We start from the raw sequence: 20405 nt of genomic DNA on the forward strand, positions 1-20405 counted from the left end.
TGGTTGAGTAAAATTTGTTAAAGCAATTTGCAACATTCAGTTTGTAATATATATAATAGAACATTGTAATAGAATTTTTGAGCATTATGTTTGTGTTTAATTACAGAAAGTGTGTTTATTCGAAACATTCTTGCCACTTCATTTTACAAACTATAACATTTTAAGTCTCTTTTTTGGACATATACCACAAAAATATCTGACCGTGGGCTAATATCCTGATAGTATCATATCGTGAGATTTTGATACCGTTACATCCCTAGGTATTACTGTGGAAATTACATGTTTTATTATTTATTACCTGCTGGATTAATCCCACTAGGAGCTGCATGAAGAAGAGCTGCCAGGAAGAAGCAAACAACACTTTCACAACTCTCTTCAAAGTAGCACCTTCTGAATAAAATGTTGACCTTACCATCTCAAAGAGCCGCCTGATGAGGAACCTCTTGCGTATCCGCGGCGACCTGGGGAAGTTGAGCTGGTAGCAGAGCGTTGGGGCAAACACAAAGTAGTACATGTCTGAGGAAAAAATTAAGGTACAGGAAGTTTCCATCTGTGAGTTAATCAATAAAACTAATCAAGAGTTGTTTGGTACCTCTGTGGGTGAGGTTGCCAGGGTAGGAGACGTTTGTGTGCACTGCTAATCCATTGGACTGGGCCACAGAAGGACCTGCAAATGCAAAACGTTATACTTTCAAACTCTATCAACATGCACTTGCTTTCAAAAATACTAACAGGAGTAGGAGCGAGTCAACTTCTTGGCTTTGGCTTGTCTGATCTCACGGCACCACCTGTTGGTGTCTTGGTAGGAGTACAGCTTGAGGAACAGCACTGTGTAGACTCCCAAGGAGAGGATGCCACCCACTGACACAACATTTTTATTAGCATCAGAGGAGATTTAATGCAGAAATTGTGTGCAATATGTTTCCTACCTGGTGTAATGGAATTCACTGTGAGGACTATTGCAGAGGGGAAAACCAACATGGAGGCCAAGTTAAATATGTGAAGAATCAAGCCGGTAGTTTCGGACACAGTTCCCTAGATAGCACACACAAAAAGCAACACAAATGGAGCACATTTGTAGTGGTCCTGTTGCCATCCATCCATCCATTTTCTACCTCTTTTCCCTTCCGGGTCGCGGGGGGTGCTGGAGCCTATCTCTATCAGTGTATTTACTGTATGTGCAGTTGTGGCTAAAAAGGTTGTTGTGGTGCTCGCACAGTTGAACAATTAGGGATAGGTACCGAGTTAGGTACTTTTATTAGGTTTGACAAAGGATTGTCATAAAATCAATTGGTGCCATATTGAGATACCTTTGTTGCACGTGACGTGACGTCAGTACAGGCTCAATCGCTTGGCGGGGAAACCGGCACTCAAAGCGGACTCAGCCGGACTACCACTAGGTAATGTTGCAATTTTGGTAAATGGTAAATGGGTTATACTTGTATAGTGCTTTTCTACCTTTTTTAAGGAACTCAAAGCGCTTTGACACTATTTCCACATTCACCCATTCACACACACATTCACACACTGATGGCGGGAGCTGCCATGCAAGGCGCTAACCAGGACCCATCAGGAGCAAGGGTGAAGTGTCTTGCTCAAGGACACAACTGACGTGACTAGGATGGTAGAAGGTGGGGATTGAACCAAGAACCCTCAGGTTGCTGGCACAGCCACTCTCCCAACTGCGGCACGCCATCCCCATTTTCCATGCTAACAAAGCAAACGGGCCAGACAGAAAGCACTCTAAGGTACAGTAAGGCTCCACTTTTCAAAATGTGCTACCTCGTTGCTAATTTACATTGGATATGCCATGCTACTTATTAGCTTTAGCAATTTTAACACCATCAAATTTGGTAATCAAAACAACTAAAATGGACATTATTATCAAACAGGTAGTGTGTAATTAATACTATACTTATAGTATAAATACTTTGTAGGGATCAACAAAAGACAAAACGGGCACATTCAGCTTAAAGGTGAAGACAATTTCCTGTCATTCCTGTGTTGCCATAGTATATACGTTACTGCCGTCTATCCATCCATCCATCCATTTTCTTCCGCTTATCCGAGGTTGGGTCGCGGGGGCAGCAGCCTAAGCAGAGAAGCCCAGACTTCCCTCTCCCCAGCCACTTTGTCCAGCTCCTCCCGGGGGATCCCGAGGTGTTCCCAGGCCAGCTGGGAGACATAGTCTTCCCAACGTGTCCTGGGTCTTCCCCGTGGCCTCCTGCCGGTCGGACGTGCCCTAAACACCTCCTTAGGGAGGCGTTCGGGTGGCATCCTGAGCAGATGCCCGAACCACTTCATCTGGCTAATGTCTTGCAATTGCAACTGCATGCAAAGTCTACTATACAGCAGTACCTCAACTTACAAGTGCCCCAACTTAAGAATGATTTAAAATAAGAACTATACCTTGGTGTTATGCTTTAAGTTCCAAGAAAACTTACTTCATAAAAACAACTTGTACTACATTATATTGTAATGTTTTTATATAATTTTTTTTATCTAAAACTTTGTTTTTCTTTATAAAAGGCATGTTACACATTGAAATGACTGTGTTTTTGGGAGCCAACACCAACACCATATTGATTTCAGTTCATTTCCATTTTGATTTGAGATACAAATGTTTTGTGTTAAGAGCGCTGTCACAGAGACAATTAAGCTCGTAAATTGAGGTATGACTGTATAATATTTGAAAATGAGATTCAGAAGTGTAAAAAAACAATATATAACAGAACAGCACAGTTTGAATATGAGCTCAGTGTTAAATTTTAAATAAAAAAATAATCTATTATTACTTAACAAATAACATGTAAGAACAAGAACACACAAAAATGTGTAAAAATTGGTATCGTTGAATATTGATTCCAATGTACCAGTAACTGGTACCATATTGATTCAAATGTGAAAAGGTACCATTACCAACTCCCTAAGAACAATACATCCACACATATTTCTGTGTTTTGAAACTGCAAACTCTACACACACAAAAATTGGCCATAAACAAAAACAAACAAACACCATAATGAGAACATTATTTATTATCCTAGACTTATTAGAGAATATGCAGTTAAAATGTAAACACCACATCAAAGTTTATAAGGATTTTTATGAGAATATTGATGCTATTAATACAAGACTTTCAAAACCGTCATAACCATGATGCTAATGTTTGATGCCTATGTGACACGTATGATATGAAGAAAGGTGGTGGTGCAGAGAGCAATGAACATTTAGTAGAAAACAGAAATGATTGTAACTAAAGAAGATGATACATATACGACTTGTTGGCCTGATGGATATCCGTCTTTAAAGACATGAGCGGTAGGATGCTCTGAAGAAAGTTGGTGGGATTTTGTTTTTTTTAAAAAGGTAGATTTTTCCTGATGTCTTTGTTAAACACTTACCGGTAGTCATATTATTGCCCAAAACCAGTTAAGAGTATGTTTTTCTTAGCCTTTAAAAAAATAAAAAAATGCACCCAATTTTTATATAATAATATTTATTAGTATTAGCATTTCTCTTGTGACAATATGCAAGCGAATTATGGTAATTAAAGAGGGAACATGAATGTTATTGCAGCTGGATCTAATCTCGTGCTGTCATGCAATACAAAAAGAGTGATTAATTACATATGAATTTATTAGTTATTAATCGATCTTGCTTGAATATTAAAATACACTTTTCTGAGCGATACAAAAGCAAGTTTTCAACATTGAACATGTTGCTTTTTGTCTGTTTTAGATAACACAATATGAAATAAACAGACCAATCAAACAGTGCTGTAAGTTACACTAGAACGTCAAAAATATAATTGTTCATCATCACAAAAAAAAAGTGATTAACTATATCTGTGATTAATCAACCTCATCTTAATACTAAAAACACTTTTCTGAGCGATACATTTCAAAAACAAGTATTAAACGTTGAACTCGCTGTTTTTGTCTGCTTCAGATAATATAAAATAAAATGACTGACATTGCTGTAAGTTAATTAGCACATCAAATGTATCATTGTTCATCATCACAAAATAAAAGTGATGATTAAATAATTTCAAGTAATTACTTCTAGTAGAATACAGAGAACAAAGAATATGCTGACATGTGCCTCTTCATAGGCTCTAAATCAGTGGTTCTTAACCTGGGTTCGATCGAACCCTAGGGGTTCGGTGAGTCGGCCTCAGGGGTTCGGCGGAGCCTCCGCCACGGAGGTAAAGACACATCCGACTTATCGTGTAAATAAAAACTTCTCCCTATTAGCGTATTATGGATACCCCCAAACAATGTTCCCTCTAATTTTCCATCTGATTGCAGGTTGTTTGATTTATCGATTGAAACTTTTACTAGCAGATTGCAAAGGAAGAAAATACACAGTACAGTTTACACAGTACAGTACATATTCCGTACAATTGACCACTAAATGGTAATACTAGAATACGTTTTTCAACTTGTTTAAGTCGGGGTCCACGTTAATCAATTCATGGTAATGTGTGTAAGGTGTGTAATTTGTTGTGAGTTCATGCACTGTGTTGGTTTTGTTCTTTGAACAAGGTGATGTTCATGCACGGTTCATTTTGTGAACCAGTGAAAAAATATATGACTTTTTCTTGAATTTGAAAAAAGAAGGGTTCGGTGAATGCGCATATGAAACTGGTGGGGTTCGGTACCTCCAACAAGGTTAAGAACCACTGCTCTAAATCATAGATATGCTGGTATAGAGTTCTCATAACCGGGGCGTTGTTCTTTAGTTTAGTGAAGTGCTAATGCTGTGGCTTGCTAAATTGCCTACATTTTTGCTGCTAATGTTAGCTGCAACTGGGTGGTTGAGCTTTTTCAGTGGTAAGCAAACGCCATCTAACAAAGAACGAATATCACTCTTGTTTATCAATGGTGCCGCCGGTTGCATTTTGGAAAAGTACATTTCACATTCATTGGACCAATAACTCACTAGCAGTAATGGAGGGTTTATTTTGAGGTGCACGTCATGCTACACAAGAGTGTTTGTAGGGGGAAGTGTGAGCCGGTGTGGCGTGAACTGGTGTAGGCATGTGACAAACAATTTCAAAAGCTAAATATCTTAAGACAATTGACACAATTAGCGGCAAGAGCTCACTTACGGTATAGGCATACCTTTTTGAGTACAAACTGTGAATCATTTAAAAACATCACAAAACGCCATTTTAGAGCAAATAATTGTGCATTAGTATGATACTATCTGACCACAAAGGAGTTTTTCTGGATGAAATATTACACAATGTTTGTGGATTTTAATGGCGGCAGCCTCACACAGACAGTTTCAACTAGCACAAAAAACATGTTTCAATGCTCAGATTGACTTTATATTTCAAGATTATAAGGACATATATTACTATAAAAGCGTTGTAAACTTACCTTTGGGTACAATTTTATAGGATCTTGAGATGTAAAATTTTACGAGTTCATTAAGGGCACTTTTGAGAAATCAGACTCGGGTATCTGAAAGTTGAGGCACTTCCGAGAAATTTTAATACATAATCAACTTCTGTGCTCTTCAATTAGTCAAAAATTGATAAGTAGGAAACTTTTTTTTTTTGTATAGTAGGTTTCCTTTAAGTATATGATTTTGTAAGATTTTACGAACAATATTTCCTTTTTAGAAGTTAGTTTTTCTTTTGAAAAGGCATGTTAAATGTTAAATGTGTTGTGTTTTGGGAGGGCCAAGCAAAGATTAAATTGATTTCAATTAATTTTATTTGGTGGGGGTGCTTAGTCGTGGAACGCGATGTGCTTGTAAATTGAGGTAATTTTTTGGAACAAAATGCGTCCCCGGAGAGCAGCGAAGGGGTCAAAACAGGCATCCATCTTCTCAGGGTCACTGGAGCTTATCCCAGCTGCACTTGGGCGGAATGTAGGGTACACCCTGGACAAGTCGCCACCTCATCCCGGGGCCAACACAGACTGACAACTCACATTCACACACCTTAGGGGCAATTTAGTGTTGCCAATCAGCTTATCGCCAGGTGCATGTTTTTGGAGGTGGGAGGAAGCTGAAGTACCCGGAGAGAACAAACGCAGTCAAGGGGGGAACATGCAAACTCCACATAGAAAGACCCCGAGCCCGGGAATTGAACCCAGGACCTAGCCCTGACCACTGTGTCACCTTGCTGCCCGGGGTCAAAACATGGGTACGAAAAAAGTGTACATGTAGGCAGGTCTGTTGCTTGCCTGTCTAACATTCATTTTGCGGCATTAATTTCTAGCATTTTTTCCATTGCAAGTGTATTTTGGAGTTTGTGAGTGTTTTGGGCATTTGCAGTATTTTGCTTTTGCATCTTGCGCATTTTTTCCCTATTTGCCACCGTATTTAGAAGTGCAAAAACACAAACTATAATATTTGGATGGACTTACCACAGCTAGACGTCGCTCAATGTACAATGCAGCTAATATGAACACATTGGACACTGAAAAACAAAGACAGAGAAGGGAAAAAAATAACAGCGGTGAACTTTGACAGGAATACTTGAGTTTATTACTGACACACTCCTTTCAAAAGCAGCTGCTTGGACTTGAACCAGGCTTCTCATTGGCTTAGAATAGATAATGCATAGGTAGGTTTATGAAAAACCCTGTCAAATGTAAGCACTTTAAAAATAAAACAAAAGAGTGTCATACCAATGATGAGGCAAGCAGCAGGCCAGCTGTAAGGGTTCTTCAGGAAAAGAGACACCACCTGGATTGGGTCTACCAGGATGCCGTACCTACGGCAGCAATAAATGTGACCTAGTTAAGCTGCGGCATGCACGGATATAAATGTACAATTAGGATGCACGCTCACTTTATAATGTTCTCCAGGAAGAGACGAGCATTACTCAGCACCTGAAAAAGAGAGGCATGGATTACTCTTCACATATTTTTATAATTACTACAAAAATATAATATATGGTTATGTTGCTCAATAAAAAAGGTCAAGGTGCGGCCTCATCGCAAGCTTTTGACATTGAAGCTCCTCCAATCAGATGTGAGACAACAACTACAACAAGATATTTGAGATAAACCTTTATGGTTTGTGATGACTAGTAAATGTAAAAGGGCAGGGGTGTGTGTGATTCACTCTTCACGTTTGTCCAACATGAATTTACTGAGAAGTGATGCAACTTATGTGCAAATTACTGACCCATGCTTTAGTAACCTTTGGCAAGTTTACCCAATGGGCAACACTTTACTTGCGGTTTCATGTATCGAAAGATATTTTTATCTAGTCTTAAGGCATGAATCTTGTGTCTGCAACCCCTGGTGGCTACATATCAATACTATAAGGCAATAATAGAAATAAGTGGACAAAAACATGCATTAGTAGAAACTGTGTGTGTGGTTAGCTACTTTGTGATTCTATTTATGGGCTGAAGCCGTGAGGGTGTTTTATTTTGGAATCAAGGATGACTGGTATGTATCATGTATCAAGACAACACAATTGTGCATCTGTGCATGGTGTCCACAAGAATCCTGATTATGCACACAGGTCACATTTTTGTGTTGCACTCACCAGCATGACAACACACCAGTTGAGGATTCCTCTGTAGTTACTGTAGCCGCTGGCTGAGCTCAGAAGTGACTCCTGTAGGACATGGCAGCTACAAGAAAAACAGAATTGTGCTATTGTAGTGTCATGGACATGGCAAAACATTGGGGGCAAACAGCATACATGTCAAAAAAGAGGAAATACATTTCACATCAATGTAAGTGTTTGTTTTCTACTTGCTTGTACGTAGATGAATGTCATTTTAATGAAAATTCGCAATGCAATAACAGTAAAATCATCCCCCCCTCTGCAATGTTCAAGTGCAATTGTATTTTTTATAATTACTCCATTCATTTACAACATTACACATAAAAACGGAGACATGTTCTTAAAAGAAAGCTACATATATGGTGTCTTTGTAATAAATATTTGAAAAAGCAGTCGGCTGAGAACTGAAGTGAGAAACATGTATTTACGACAGTAGAGGGTGTCCTCAAATGGTTACCTGAGTCCCTCACTGATTTCGTCCAAATTACTCGTTGTTGGTTTCCTTTGGTTGTCTGAGGGCTGCTGAACTTTCTCCTTGTCTGCCTTCCCGTTGTTGTCAACATGCCTGGACGCCTCTTCCGTCTTCTTTTTACCGGGGCATGGAGGAGGTTTATCTCCACCACCATTGTGGTACTTACCCCCGTTGGATGAAATAGTAGTCCGTCTTTGGCGGGCTGTGGGCCCTCTCATCTCGGCTCTGTCGCTCATTTGAGCGGCTTCGGTCAGGCAGTGTTTACCTACCAGCAGACATGTCCTTTTTGTGGGCGGTGTCCCCGAAATACATGCAGGGGTTACACGTGTGCCCCTGCCGGAACTTGTAAGACGCGTTTCATGACCGGCGCTACTAAGCTCAAGGTGCAATTATCATCTGACTGGTTGCCAGATGTTATCTGATATCCCCCCTTCCATTGAGCAGGATGTCTTCCGGTTGGCGTCTCATTTTTTTTGGTAGTTACTCTCTAGATTACGAAATATAAGGACAACTACTATTATTTCACTCTATTTTAAATATTACTGACATTTGCTTAACATTGCCTTGATATAAGCATTTTTTATTGGTTAAAATGTAATTTTAACCATTAGATATCAGGAGCGAGTTGTTCAAAAAGGTGGATGAATAATACGGCCAATAAAGCGTCTATGGTGAATTAAATATTTTACACAACAAAGTGTCGTTGGTAAAATAATGTTTTGTGTCAATCAGTGCTAAATGAGATATTATATCGTTAACAATTACACCATATCACTGCGACTTCAAAGAACTACAGCACAGTCAAGTTTGCTTGAGACCACATTCTGTCAACCGACCAATCATCTTCAACTTCTTAGTCACGTTCATTTTTTGACCAATCGTCGCCAAGCCTCGTAGTTTTAAGTGTGTGTAGGTTGTGCCACTACCAGCCTCAGCTGTCGCGAAGTCTGGTAAGACGTGGAAGTGACGGTCGATGTCATGAATGATTTTACAAGCTGAATGAACTGTTATTGGCCTGGAAACAACGACTTCTTTGTGTGACCATGATATATTAATAGGGAATGAAAAAGCCCAAGAGAAAGAAACGTAATAGCGTAGGAGTTGAGGTGCTACCTGTCGAGAGAGGTAAGTCAACCCAACAGTTTAGCTAGCAAGTTAAACATTGCTCGCTGTTTTCTCAGCCATTACATTTGCTTGTTTTTTTAGAATGACATTGTATCTCATTCAAGTACTGTATAATTTAAGTTTGCTAGTGTCGCCTACGTGGCAGTCTCACATCTACCTACCTCCCTTCACAGATGTAAACTGTGGGAAAAAACAGAAGTTGGCTGAGATACATCAGGCTTTGAACAGGTGAACATTGTGATGATGTGATCGATTTCATCTGGTAATCAAGCAAAACCACACAATCAGCTGAACTTGTCAGAAGTTGATAGCACTTTATAAAACATTAATACTGTCCGTGTTAATCTTTAAATCAATCAAACTTTATTAAATGTATATACCACTGTTCATACAGTTCATACAGAACAGACAAACCCTTTATTTATTAAATCACAATTATGGAAATTCAACGATTTGGTGCATTATCAAACAGCTAAAATTATGTATAAAGCAAACTATAACCTGCTACCCAAGAATGTACAAACCCCGTTTCCATATGAGTTGGGAAATTGTGTTAGATGTAAATATAAACGGAATACAATGATTTGCAAATCTTTTTCAACCCATATTAAATTGAATGCACTAAAAAGACAAGATATTTGATGTTCAAACTCATAAACTTTATTTTTTTTTTGCAAATAATAATTAACTTAGAATTTTATGGCTGCAACATGTGCCAAAGTAGTTGGTAAAGGGCATGTTTACCACTGTGTTACATGGCCTTTCCTTTTAACAACACTCAGTAAATGTTTGGGAACTGAAGAGACACATTTTTTAAGCTTCTCAGGTGGAATTCTTTCCCATTCTTGCTTGATGTACAGCTTAAGTTGTTCAACCGTCCGGGGGTCTCTGTTGTGGTATTTTAAGCTTTATAATGCACCACACATTTTCAATGGGAGACAGGTCTGGACTACAGGCAGGCCAGTCTAGTACCCGCACTCTTTTACTATGAAGCCACGTTGATGTAACACGTGGCTTGGCATTGTCTTGCTGAAATAAGCAGGAGCGTCCATGGTAACGTTGCTTGGATGGCAACATATGTTGCTCCAAAACCTGTATGTACCTTTCAGCATTAATGGCGCCTTCACAGATGTGTAAGTTACCCATGTCTTGGGCACTAATACACCCTCATACCATCACAGATGCTGGCTTTTCAACTTTGCCCCTATCACAATCCGGATGGTTCTTTTCCTCTTTGGTCCGGAGGACACAACGTCCACAGTTTCCAAAAACAATTTGAAATGTGGACTCGCCAGACCACAGAACCCTTTTCCACTTTGTATCAGTCCATCTTAGATGAGCTCAGGCCCAGCAAAGCCGACGGCGTTTCTGGGTGTTGTTGATAAACGTTTTTCGTCTTGCATAGGAGAGTTTTAACTTGCACTTACAGATGTAGCGACCAACTGTAGTTACTGACAGTGGGTTTCTGAAGTGTTCCTGAGCCCATGTGGTGATATCCTTTACACACTGATGTCGCTTGTTGATGCAGTACAGCCTGAGGGATCGAAGGTCACAGGCTTAACTGCTTACGTGCAGTGATTTCTCCAGATTCTCTGCACCCTTTGATGATATTACGGACCGTAGATGGTGAAATCCCTAAATTCCTTGCAATAGCTGGTTAAGAAAGGTTTTTCTTAAAATGTTCAACAATTTGCTCACACATTTGTTGACAAAGTGGTGACCCTCGCCCCATCCTTGTTTGTGAATGACTGAGCATTTCATGGAATCTACTTTTATACCCAATCATGGCACCCACCTGTTCTCAATTTGCCTGTTCATCTGTGGGATGTCCCAAATAAGTGTTTGATGAGCATTCCTTAACTTTATCAGTATTTATTGCCACCTTTCCCAACGTCTTTGTCACGTGTTGCTGGCATCAAATGCTAAAGTTAATGATTATTTGCAAAAAAATAAATGTTATCAGTTTGAACATCAAATGTCTTTGTAGCATATTCAACTGAATATGGGTTGAAAATGATTTGCAAATCATTGTATTCCGTTTATATTTACATCCAACACAATTTCCCAACTCATATGGAAACGGGGTTTGTACAACAATTCTTCTCAACAAAAGAGGAGACATATAAACTTAGAGGAAAATCTAATTTAAAACATTTGTATGCTCGTACAACACTTTTAAAACCTTTTAGCATATCTATATGTGGAATTAAATTATGGAATGGATTAACCAATAAATAAAACAAAGCACCAATATGATTCAGTTTATGTGACTGTTCAAACTACAAGTGTTCACAAAGTACACAGAACAAGAATTATGATGAACATCTTGAACCCTTTTTTCCCTTTTTTATTGAGACAATTATTATTTATGTATTTAATATTAGTTTGCTTACTATTGTATATTATTTATTTGTTCACTGTTCTGTTACAGAGAACAACAAAATTGGAAAAAATTGCAATGGTATTAAAAGGGGTAGGATTAAATAAGCTCTGCTTCTTCCTACTCCTTTTTGGATGTGCTGTAATGAAACAACTGGAAATGTGTGATTACATTGCATGTTCGAAATAAACTGAAACTGAACTGAACATGGGTACAAAGTGATTTACACCAAAAGTAAAAGAAGAGAAGAAAACACACACAGCACTATTGACTATTGTCAAAACACACAAAACACGGCCAAGGTTCCCGCGGGGTCTTAAAATGTCTTAAATCCAACTATTTGAATTTAAGGCCTTAAATGCCTACAATTCTCCTAAAATCTTATAAAAGAATTTAAATGAGAATTTGAAAGGTCTTAAAATATATTAACGTTACTTTTATTTAAAACATGCATAAACTTCAGTCTTGCTTTTAAATGTGTATATATTTTTGAGGGCGCTATATTGTAACTACAAAACAGAACCAAGGTACCTGTGCTGCCCCGGTCGGAATATATCCCGCACCATCAGCTCGTGTGCTGCGTGCGCAGCGATGTGTTGTTACAGCTGAGCATAGCAGCGCAGAAAACTAAGTAAAAGCCCACAGCAAAGCCGAATTACTTGCATAACATGGGTAATTGAAAGTTCAACGATTAATGGCTACGGGGTGATCAATTTAATGCAAGCTTGGATGGAAACTATATAAAGTGTTTGGAACCCGGATGTGGACCCATCGAGGAGGGAAGGGTTTGTAAACATTGCAGTGAAAGTGAATGGAATGATAATGTGAAAGTCAAAAATCCAGCATATGTCCATGTCCAAAAGATGCTGAAACGCCACAAACACTTGCACACTATACAAGGATCAACTTAACCCCCCAAAGGAGTGTTATGTGGGTAAAGTGGTGTCATTTTCCGAGGTAGATCAATACGAGATGTTTACTAGTGAAATCAAACTATTACATACAGTAAGCACACGCTCGTTTCTCTGTGGTAGAAGTGTACTCACAACAGTAAAACTATAAAAAGAAAAGATAATTCTCATATCATTTCTATTATTTATTACAAAAAATTCAGGTTACCGTAGCTTTTCATGCCTAATTTCTTTCTGCAAGTTTATACAGCAACTGAAATTAAAAGCTATAAAGGTTGTGTGTTTTAAAATTTTTGATGGGGTGAGGAAAGCAAGTAAGATTTGTGAATTTCATCTTATCACGCTTAAATTAAAAACTAGTCCTTCTTTATTAGCAATATGTTATCAAAAAAGTCACAAGAACAGCTAAAAATGTATTCATACATACCAGATACAAAATGAGCTGAGCAAATTTGAATGTTGTCCACACTTCACATCCAAATTTTGTTTGCGGCTTGCAAGCCATAATCGCCTTCTTTCTTGTTAGACAATCGCTTTGTCTGCGCTCTGTTTTTCACAACTTTGCGCAGATACAGCTAGGCCCAATCCCACCCCCTCACCCTACTTTTGAGCCCTATGCCTACGCTTTGCGCATTCCCGTGAAGTGGTGTCCCAATGAGTCTTTGCATGTATGGGTAGTGGGCATAACGAGGAGTAGAGGGTATGAATCTAGCCCTTCAGAGTGAGGCATTTCAGATGCTGACAAAGTTGTCAGCATGTTGTCAGCAAGTTGTAGGGCCTGAGAAAAATGCACAATTTCTGCACAAGGTATATAATATATTACATGTTAGTTTGGAACGTTAATTTGTAATGTTAGCCAGCTGGCCACGCTACCTAACGTTAGGCTAAAATACTAAATGATAATACTAAAATTATAAAACTTTAAAGCTTGCAAATGTGAAAACATTAACGTTACATACCTTCAAAAATTTCAGAAGATACAACAGTCGTAGATGACGGCTTCTTCTCCGTGTAGTTCTTTGTTTATTCATCAACCGAAGCATGATGAATGTAAAAAAAAAAAAAACAAGCTCACCCGTTAACTTCATTGTTGTGTTTGTTGTCTAATTGTGGTACTATAGGATTGTACAGTACAACACTACTAATAAACTACCACTCTTCTAATTAATTAAAAAAAGTTTTACTGCTTGTGGAAAACAACCGTAGTTATTTTTCATCCCCATGTGCTGCCGTGCGGCGGTGACCTTGCTGCGTTGCGGAGCGCCGCATTCGTGTGCCAAAACACACACACTGAGCACATAAAATCATAATAATCGTCCAATAGAATGACAAAATAACAGCAAGTCTACTGGTTAAGAAAAAGGCTGCGTGAAAGGCAATATGAAGGTATTTGGGCTTCAGAACTGTCAATAAAGGTGATGCTTTAAACATGGAAGTGCCGTGCTGCTTTAAAACATGCCTCGCCATTACCACCGTTGCTTAAATTTTAGGTAAACATTTAAATAACAAACATTCTGACCTGCACAAGGAGTTTAAAGCGTGGCAGGTAATATTGTTAACAGCTTCCCCAATGCACATATTCTGTAGATACGAGACATGCATACACACCTGGTTGGCATGTTGAAAATTATTAGAGCAGTCCAAACCGCCCATGTAATGTAAAATAATGCAAGTTAATTGACTGAATTTTGTAACAAATTCCCACCGTTTCATTTGTGTTTTATCTTTAACAATGTGTGTTTTACATGCTACTTGTCTTATTTGTGTATTTTTAGCCTTGTTTTCACTGTTTGCTAAGTATTTTATTTGTCTTAAAGCACAGCTCAATATTGGTAACCGTAAATCATGAAGCATTCAATACAATGTCAATAAAGCTTTCTATTCTATTCTGACCTAATTCTAGATTGTGACAGGCTTTATCTAATATGTAAAATAAGTGGACACTGTTATTTGAGTGCAATAGTAAAAACCCTTTTAATTTTAATTGCAATCTTTTTTAATTGTCAATTAGATGCAATAAGAATGTTTAATCATATGTTTTATCATAAAGGTTCTGTTAAAATGAAGCCAATAATGACATTGTTTGTGGTCCAATCAAAAAGTATTGAAATACATAACGATATACATTTTGGTACCAAAATATTGGTGTCGGTACGACTCTCGGTGGATGTATGTGCAAACCTAACTACGTAGTCGTGTACGTGCCCGAACGTAAACTATGCAGTGACGTAGCGAGTGGTGTACCAATTCCTAATGAAGATTACAAAGCTTTCCCCCTTTTTACTTAATTTAAAGGGTGTAGTGGTAGTGGGTGAGGGCTAGTGGCAGTGAGTGAGGGGGTGTATTGGGATTGGGCCAAATAGTACTGTAGATGTCTTTATCTGTTTGCTCATTTCCGACAGCCGCAATACACTGCAAAAGTTGACCATTTAGATTTAGCAGAGATGCTAACAGTTTATTTTACTGACAATGTATTGTTGTGCTTTCCTCTACCATTGCTGACGTTCTGGTTGTTGTGACATGAAAGCACTTGGTATGAAGCACACTGCACCTTCTGCATGAAAACTGTTATGGCAAATCTGAAAAATGGCGTTATGATGATTGCTGATATTTTTTTCAATTAGTTTATTATAGAGAAGCTTTTGGTGTATTTAGTTGTTTTAACCATGTAATTTTCCAATGTGAAAGAACAGTGTTAATTAATATAGTTACAATTCATTCTGGCCCTCTGATTTTCCTTTGTCTCTGTACTTTTTTTGTCCATATGAATGTTAAATGGTCTTAAATTATGTTCAACATGGTCTTAAAAAGTTTTAAATTTGACTTGTTGAAACTTGCAGAGATCCTGTTGGTATAAAAAGCGGTAATAAGCGTAAAGGCCATTTTTCTAAACAGTGTCTTTTTCAGTGATCCGGTGGATATTGAGACCCTCCAGAGGGCTGCCACCAGCAAAGGGGGACTGTTTACAGATGAACTGCGGAGAAGAGTGTGGCCTAAACTACTTAACATCAATGTATATGAACTGCCTTATAAACCTGGTAAGTACTCCACAGAATAATATGTAGATTTCAATAAATGCCATGCAAAATACAATATTGTATACCAGGGAGAGCTGGGCGGGAGAACCAAAAGGACTACAACCAGATTGTCATGGATGTCAGGAGATCCATGAAGCGCTTCCCGAAATGTCTGTTTACTGTTTTCAATCAATTTACAAAAAACAGCATGAGACCGATCCAGCAACCTCCAGAAATTGATTTCAGTTTGCGATTTCTTCTTTCTAAGGTATGCTGTCTACAGAAAGAGATGTTCTACAAGAACAGCTCATTGACGTCATACTAGAGGTTTTAAGATGCAACCCCCAGCTGAACTACTACCAGGGCTACCACGACGTGGCGGTCACGCTGTTACTGGTTGTTGGTGAGCGGATGACCATCGCAATGCTGCACACCTTATCCAAATATCACCTCAGGTAGTAATTTATTTGTATCTTAAAAGAAAAACACTTCTCTTTACAATACAATAACTTTTTAGGGATTTCATGGACCCCACAATGGACAGCACCAAACATATTTTAAACTATTTGATGCCTTTATTGGAAGAAGTGGACAAGGAGCTTCATGACTTCATGATCAGGTGAAAAAAACATCAACGTAATGTGCATGATTGCCTCTAGAGGGCGGTAAAGTGCTGACCTGGACGCACAGTCAAACCATTGCTTTGGTGTATTCACTATTTGTGTCCTTGTGTTTCTTCGGGTGTTTGCAGACATAACAGCACTGTTTTATCCGTGTTTTCTCTTAGAGCGGAGGTGGGGACCATCTTTGCTTTGTCCTGGCTCATCACGTGGTATGGACATGTCCTGTTGGAGCCCAAACTCACACTGAGACTCTACGACTTCTTCTTGGCCTCTCACCCCATGATGCCCATCTACCTAGCTGCTACAGTAAGCATGTGAAAAGCCGTTTGTTACATGATATATAGAATGTAGTTCATGCTTCCTCAATTGACTGGTTCACTCTTACATTTACTGTAGTGTGTGATCCATGTCTGACCTCACTGAGCAGCTTCATGGATGAAACGTCCTCCTCTTCCTCCTCCAACTCAACAGATCGTGTTGCACAGGGAGAAGGAGGTGAAGCAGACGGAATGTGACATGGCCATGGTGCACCACCTCCTCTCGCGCATCCCCCAGGACCTCCCTTATGAGCGCCTCATCGGCCAGTCGCAGGAGCTGTTTGTCCGCTTCCCTCCCTCCTTGCTGGCCAAGCGGGCGGAGCTGCGGTCTCGTAAAAGGTGAGGAAGGTTAAAGGCCCTGTGTAAAGAAGCCTTCCTTGACTGACGCACAACTTTTTTATGTGTTCTTCCGCAGCCAGTCAATGAGTAACTTCAAGACGTTTCAGCTTGCGACGCTCCACCAGAGACCAGACTCAGTACTCCAGCGCCTTACTACATCCTCCAAACGAGGTAATAATTCTCTAGTACTAAATAAAGTAGTCAAATAATTATCAGAGACCAGAGGCCAATCAATAACAAGTAAACAAATGCTGTAGACCATGCCATCAAGTGTAAATGTAAATATAGCAGATAAGGACAAAAAGGTGCATTATCCCTACCAGGTTCCTTTTAATGTATGCGATCTAAAACATGCTGCAGCATTCCCCCACTGGACAAACAATGTATTGCCATCACCCCCCCACCCCCTGATTTGTGCTCGTAGCAGCTCGTCACTCAGGCTTGGATGAGGCTTTGCCCCGGGACGGAGGCCAGCGTTGGGGGAAGGGGAGCAGGATGGTGAAGATGGCCGTGTTGGGGCTGTCGGCGACGCTGGGAGCGGCAGTGTTCGCGGTGGCTCAGACAGCCTTGGACTGGGGACCCGATGTGTTGCTGCAGCTCTTCTGAGGCGACGCCGTATTCGTTTAAAGGGTCTTAAGAGGCTTTTTCTTGTGTGAGGACTAGAAGCATATATATATATATATGCGTATATCTTAAGGGGAAATTAGTTTTATGGAAACAAAGGGGATTTTATTTTAAAGGGGAACTGCACTTTTTTTGGAATTTTGCATGTTGTCCCCAATCAATATGAAAGACAAGACGATATATATATATATATATATATATATATATATTTTTTTTTAATGCATTCCAACTTCTAATTAAGCATACATAAAATTTCTGCTTAAAATGGAGCCAATAAGAGGTCCAAGTAAATAACCATTCAAAAAGCGCCAACAATACTCCATTTACATTTTGCGACTTAAATATTAACCAAGTGTTAGTGATACTGTTATTACAAGCGCTAATGCTGACAAATATAGCAGCGCTGTGATCACTAGCTAGTTTGGCTATATTGACATCATTGGCTGGTGAGCTGCTCTCGCGTCAGAGCTCGTGGAAATATATTGTAGAATATCAAATCAAATCAACTTTATTTATAAAGCACATTTAAAATTTACCACAGGGGTAGCCAAAGTGCTGAATAAGACGTAAGCCGACAAATTGGTGCACTTTGACAGCCAATTTAGACCTGGAAATTGTGAGAAAGACACGGAAATTTGCTTGGTTCCAACACCCTTCGCAGGATAATGAGTCATTCTTCATCTAAACGGGAATTTAACAAGATTCTATAAATCGGCATCCTTATGACAGCAGACATTGTATTGTAAGTGATGTTTTATTATGTTTATCTCTCATGAAGTCTGCAGTAAGTAATAATCAGTGATGTTGTGGAAGAAAAAAGCGAACATTGCGATGCATTTTTTAAATTATTGAGCCACGTATGCTCAAAATGAGCAAAATACGTAAATATTACGTTATTATAAGTGTGCCTTTTACTACATTACATCAATACTTAACAGCATGTATGTAAAACTTTAATGGAGGTGTTTTTCTAAGGGTTCTATAGGCAGAATAGAGTGACTCTCATAAGCTCTATTGTAAGCAGACTTTTGATCGCATTTATTTACTATTAGGATGCATAAGTGCAGTTTCCCTCGAAGAAGTAGCTTAGTGGGACATGGTTTGAAATGCTTTACATTCAGGTTACAGTGCCACACTGTCGTCGGCATTACTCAGCTTTAGTCTATTATTACTGTGTGTGTGAGTGTGTGTGTGCACGCGTCTTTTAGAAATGAATTATATATTTTAGTTTAGTTTTTGTAATGCACTCTGCAGCTGTATCTAGAAGCCAAAAAGTGCCTCTGGCCAAAGCAATATGAGAAATGATTTAAGAGCTCAAAGCTTCTTGTTGTGAGGAGAGGTGCAGAGATGACAAAAATCCAGGCGCTATTTATTGCTACAGGTGTCTGTGAGATACTGTATGTACACAAATCAACCATGCTGCAATTTTGCACATGTGCGATAGAGGCATTGAAGTATGTATATATTTTTGCTGATCAATCGAGGAAATACCCCCAAGCAGCCTTATGCAGGCATGCACCTGAAAGGCTGCTTTTACTTGAGTGTCATATGTCACAAGCATTTGTGTCGCACGCTGTTTTTACCAAATGTAATGGGAAAAAATTATAATTTGTGTTAATTTGTGGAAAAATAACTACACGCTCACTATCTGTCCAAGGTACTTTGTTAGAATATAATTGTGGCGTTTCAGAACTTAAAATGAATCAATAATACAAACAAGGCAAAGCGCTGTCTGCCGCGTTTGCCGACTTTGCGATGAAATATTTATCGGCTTGTTATGAGCACGCGACCCAACTGCATCTGTTAGCACAACTTTGCTAGAGTTGCGGCTCAGCGCGGTCCTCCCTCGTATCACCCCTCTCGTCAGGCTAATGGCCAGCATGTGTCATTGATTTAAAGTTGCTGTGCAACGTGTGAATCCTCACAAGTGTTTTAAGTGCAGCTCATCAAAACAAACACAACAAAATAAAAACACCAGAGGGTTAAAAGGTTAGTTCAACCTAGACGTGTACGTCTCCAGGGCAGCTGGAGGCAATCAGAGCAGGGTTGCTGAGCTGAGTAATTAACAATCCAGTCAATCTGTCGCTCTTATTACTTAGCTAGTTAAGAGGCCTGGACTAGAACTGAGACTTTTATTGTTGATCACTTTTTAATAAGACCATCAATGAATCAAACCTTGTTTGCTGGTCCGTAATCAGTTTGTGCGTCACTGGCCTGTTTTTTGTGTGCCATGGTGCTCTTGTTGCCTGCTTGATAACTTGTATTTATTGTAACAATCTGGCAATTAAAAGGATCTTGTTGCATTGCATTGAGCCATAATATTGTATGTAATATACATGTGCTTGGCATTCATGTAAACCTTTTTTAGTTTAAGTTTATGCTGTAGAAATGTTAGTTTTATCTCCACCACAAATATAAATACACCTTTAGCTTGCATTTAATTTGCTACTTCATGTGCCTTTACATGTATCACAATTAGGGCTGCATGATATTGTCAATTTCCTTCCTGGAAACTCAATTTTCAAGTACAAGTTAGATAGTTTTGACAACCAGGTGGTGCTGACGTCATGTCATCTGTAATTAAATAGGCAAATGATAATAATAAAAAATAAAATAAAAAAGCTAAAGAAATGTTATACATATCTTAGTGTTTATTATCAGTATTTCCTAACTTTCTCATTACTTAAGGCCTTTTTTCTGTATTTTGAAAATGTTGTAAAATTGTTCTTTATTTTATTTGTACACACAATGTGCCACGAATCTTTAAAACAGCCGTTTTTGAAAACAACTTTACATATTTTACCAAAGGGGCAAAGTGTTGCCAAACGCTGCAAGCTTTTAGATAGGGATGTGAATCTAACAACGCACGATTGAATTTGATTCTGATTAGATTCTCGATTCAAACCGGTTCTCACAGTATATTATCAGGTATATAAATTATAATAACACCTTTTAAAAATGGGTTACAGGTTACAAATGCTCCTCTTGGCTGCTGACGTACAGTATGATGTATACACATAGCGCCTGTATATCAGGGTGGCCCGAAATGGGGACC

The 20405-nt window shown here is 38.9% G+C and overlaps 2 protein-coding genes across 5 annotated transcripts in view; one reads left to right on the top strand and one right to left on the bottom strand.

Annotated features, from left to right (window-relative positions):
• Positions 1-8468, bottom strand: part of dgat1a (diacylglycerol O-acyltransferase 1a) — a 21066-nt gene extending 12598 nt beyond the window's left edge. Inside the window, exons 1-10 of the mRNA XM_061930849.1 lie at positions 8000-8468; positions 7519-7606; positions 6811-6851; positions 6648-6733; positions 6384-6436; positions 930-1035; positions 733-861; positions 593-667; positions 413-516; positions 299-337 (exon numbers count right to left, since the gene is read on the bottom strand). Of these exons, the coding sequence (XP_061786833.1) occupies positions 299-337; positions 413-516; positions 593-667; positions 733-861; positions 930-1035; positions 6384-6436; positions 6648-6733; positions 6811-6851; positions 7519-7606; positions 8000-8250 (972 nt within the window). The 5' untranslated portion in view covers positions 8251-8468. The remainder of the gene's footprint in view (positions 1-298; positions 338-412; positions 517-592; positions 668-732; positions 862-929; positions 1036-6383; positions 6437-6647; positions 6734-6810; positions 6852-7518; positions 7607-7999) is intronic.
• LOC133577221 (TBC1 domain family member 20) lies at positions 3236-19653 on the top strand. Of its 4 annotated transcripts, none has more exons than XM_061930856.1 (10): positions 3236-3321; positions 9313-9367; positions 15338-15468; positions 15537-15617; positions 15716-15902; positions 15965-16066; positions 16235-16376; positions 16542-16726; positions 16803-16897; positions 17151-19653. In XM_061930856.1, the coding sequence occupies exons 1-10, from the start codon at positions 3315-3317 to the stop codon at positions 17330-17332; spliced, it is 1167 nt and encodes a 388-aa protein (XP_061786840.1). In that variant the 5' UTR covers positions 3236-3314; the 3' UTR covers positions 17333-19653. The 4 variants fall into 4 exon arrangements, with proteins under 4 accessions (XP_061786840.1, XP_061786838.1, XP_061786837.1 ...); XM_061930854.1 differs by lacking the exon at positions 3236-3321 and adding an exon at positions 7495-7711 and having other exon boundaries at positions 17154-19653; XM_061930853.2 differs by lacking the exon at positions 3236-3321 and adding an exon at positions 7503-7711.
• The last annotated feature ends 752 nt before the right edge of the window (positions 19654-20405 follow it).

This window comes from Nerophis lumbriciformis, linkage group LG37, assembly GCF_033978685.3.
Source record: "Nerophis lumbriciformis linkage group LG37, RoL_Nlum_v2.1, whole genome shotgun sequence".
NCBI classification, from domain to species: Eukaryota; Metazoa; Chordata; class Actinopteri; order Syngnathiformes; family Syngnathidae; genus Nerophis; species Nerophis lumbriciformis.

What these genes read in the sequence shown, in the direction of transcription:
- LOC133577221 (XM_061930853.2), top strand. Translation starts at nt 7,600, where the DNA reads ATGGCAGCTACAAGAAAAACAGAATTGTGCTATTGTAGTGTCATGGAC. An exon ending in ATACATCAGGCTTTGAACAG is followed by an intron (nt 9,368 to 15,337) that starts GTGAACATTGTG and finishes TGTCTTTTTCAG; the next exon opens with TGATCCGGTGGATATTGAGA. An exon ending in TTATCCAAATATCACCTCAG is followed by an intron (nt 15,903 to 15,964) that starts GTAGTAATTTAT and finishes ATAACTTTTTAG; the next exon opens with GGATTTCATGGACCCCACAA.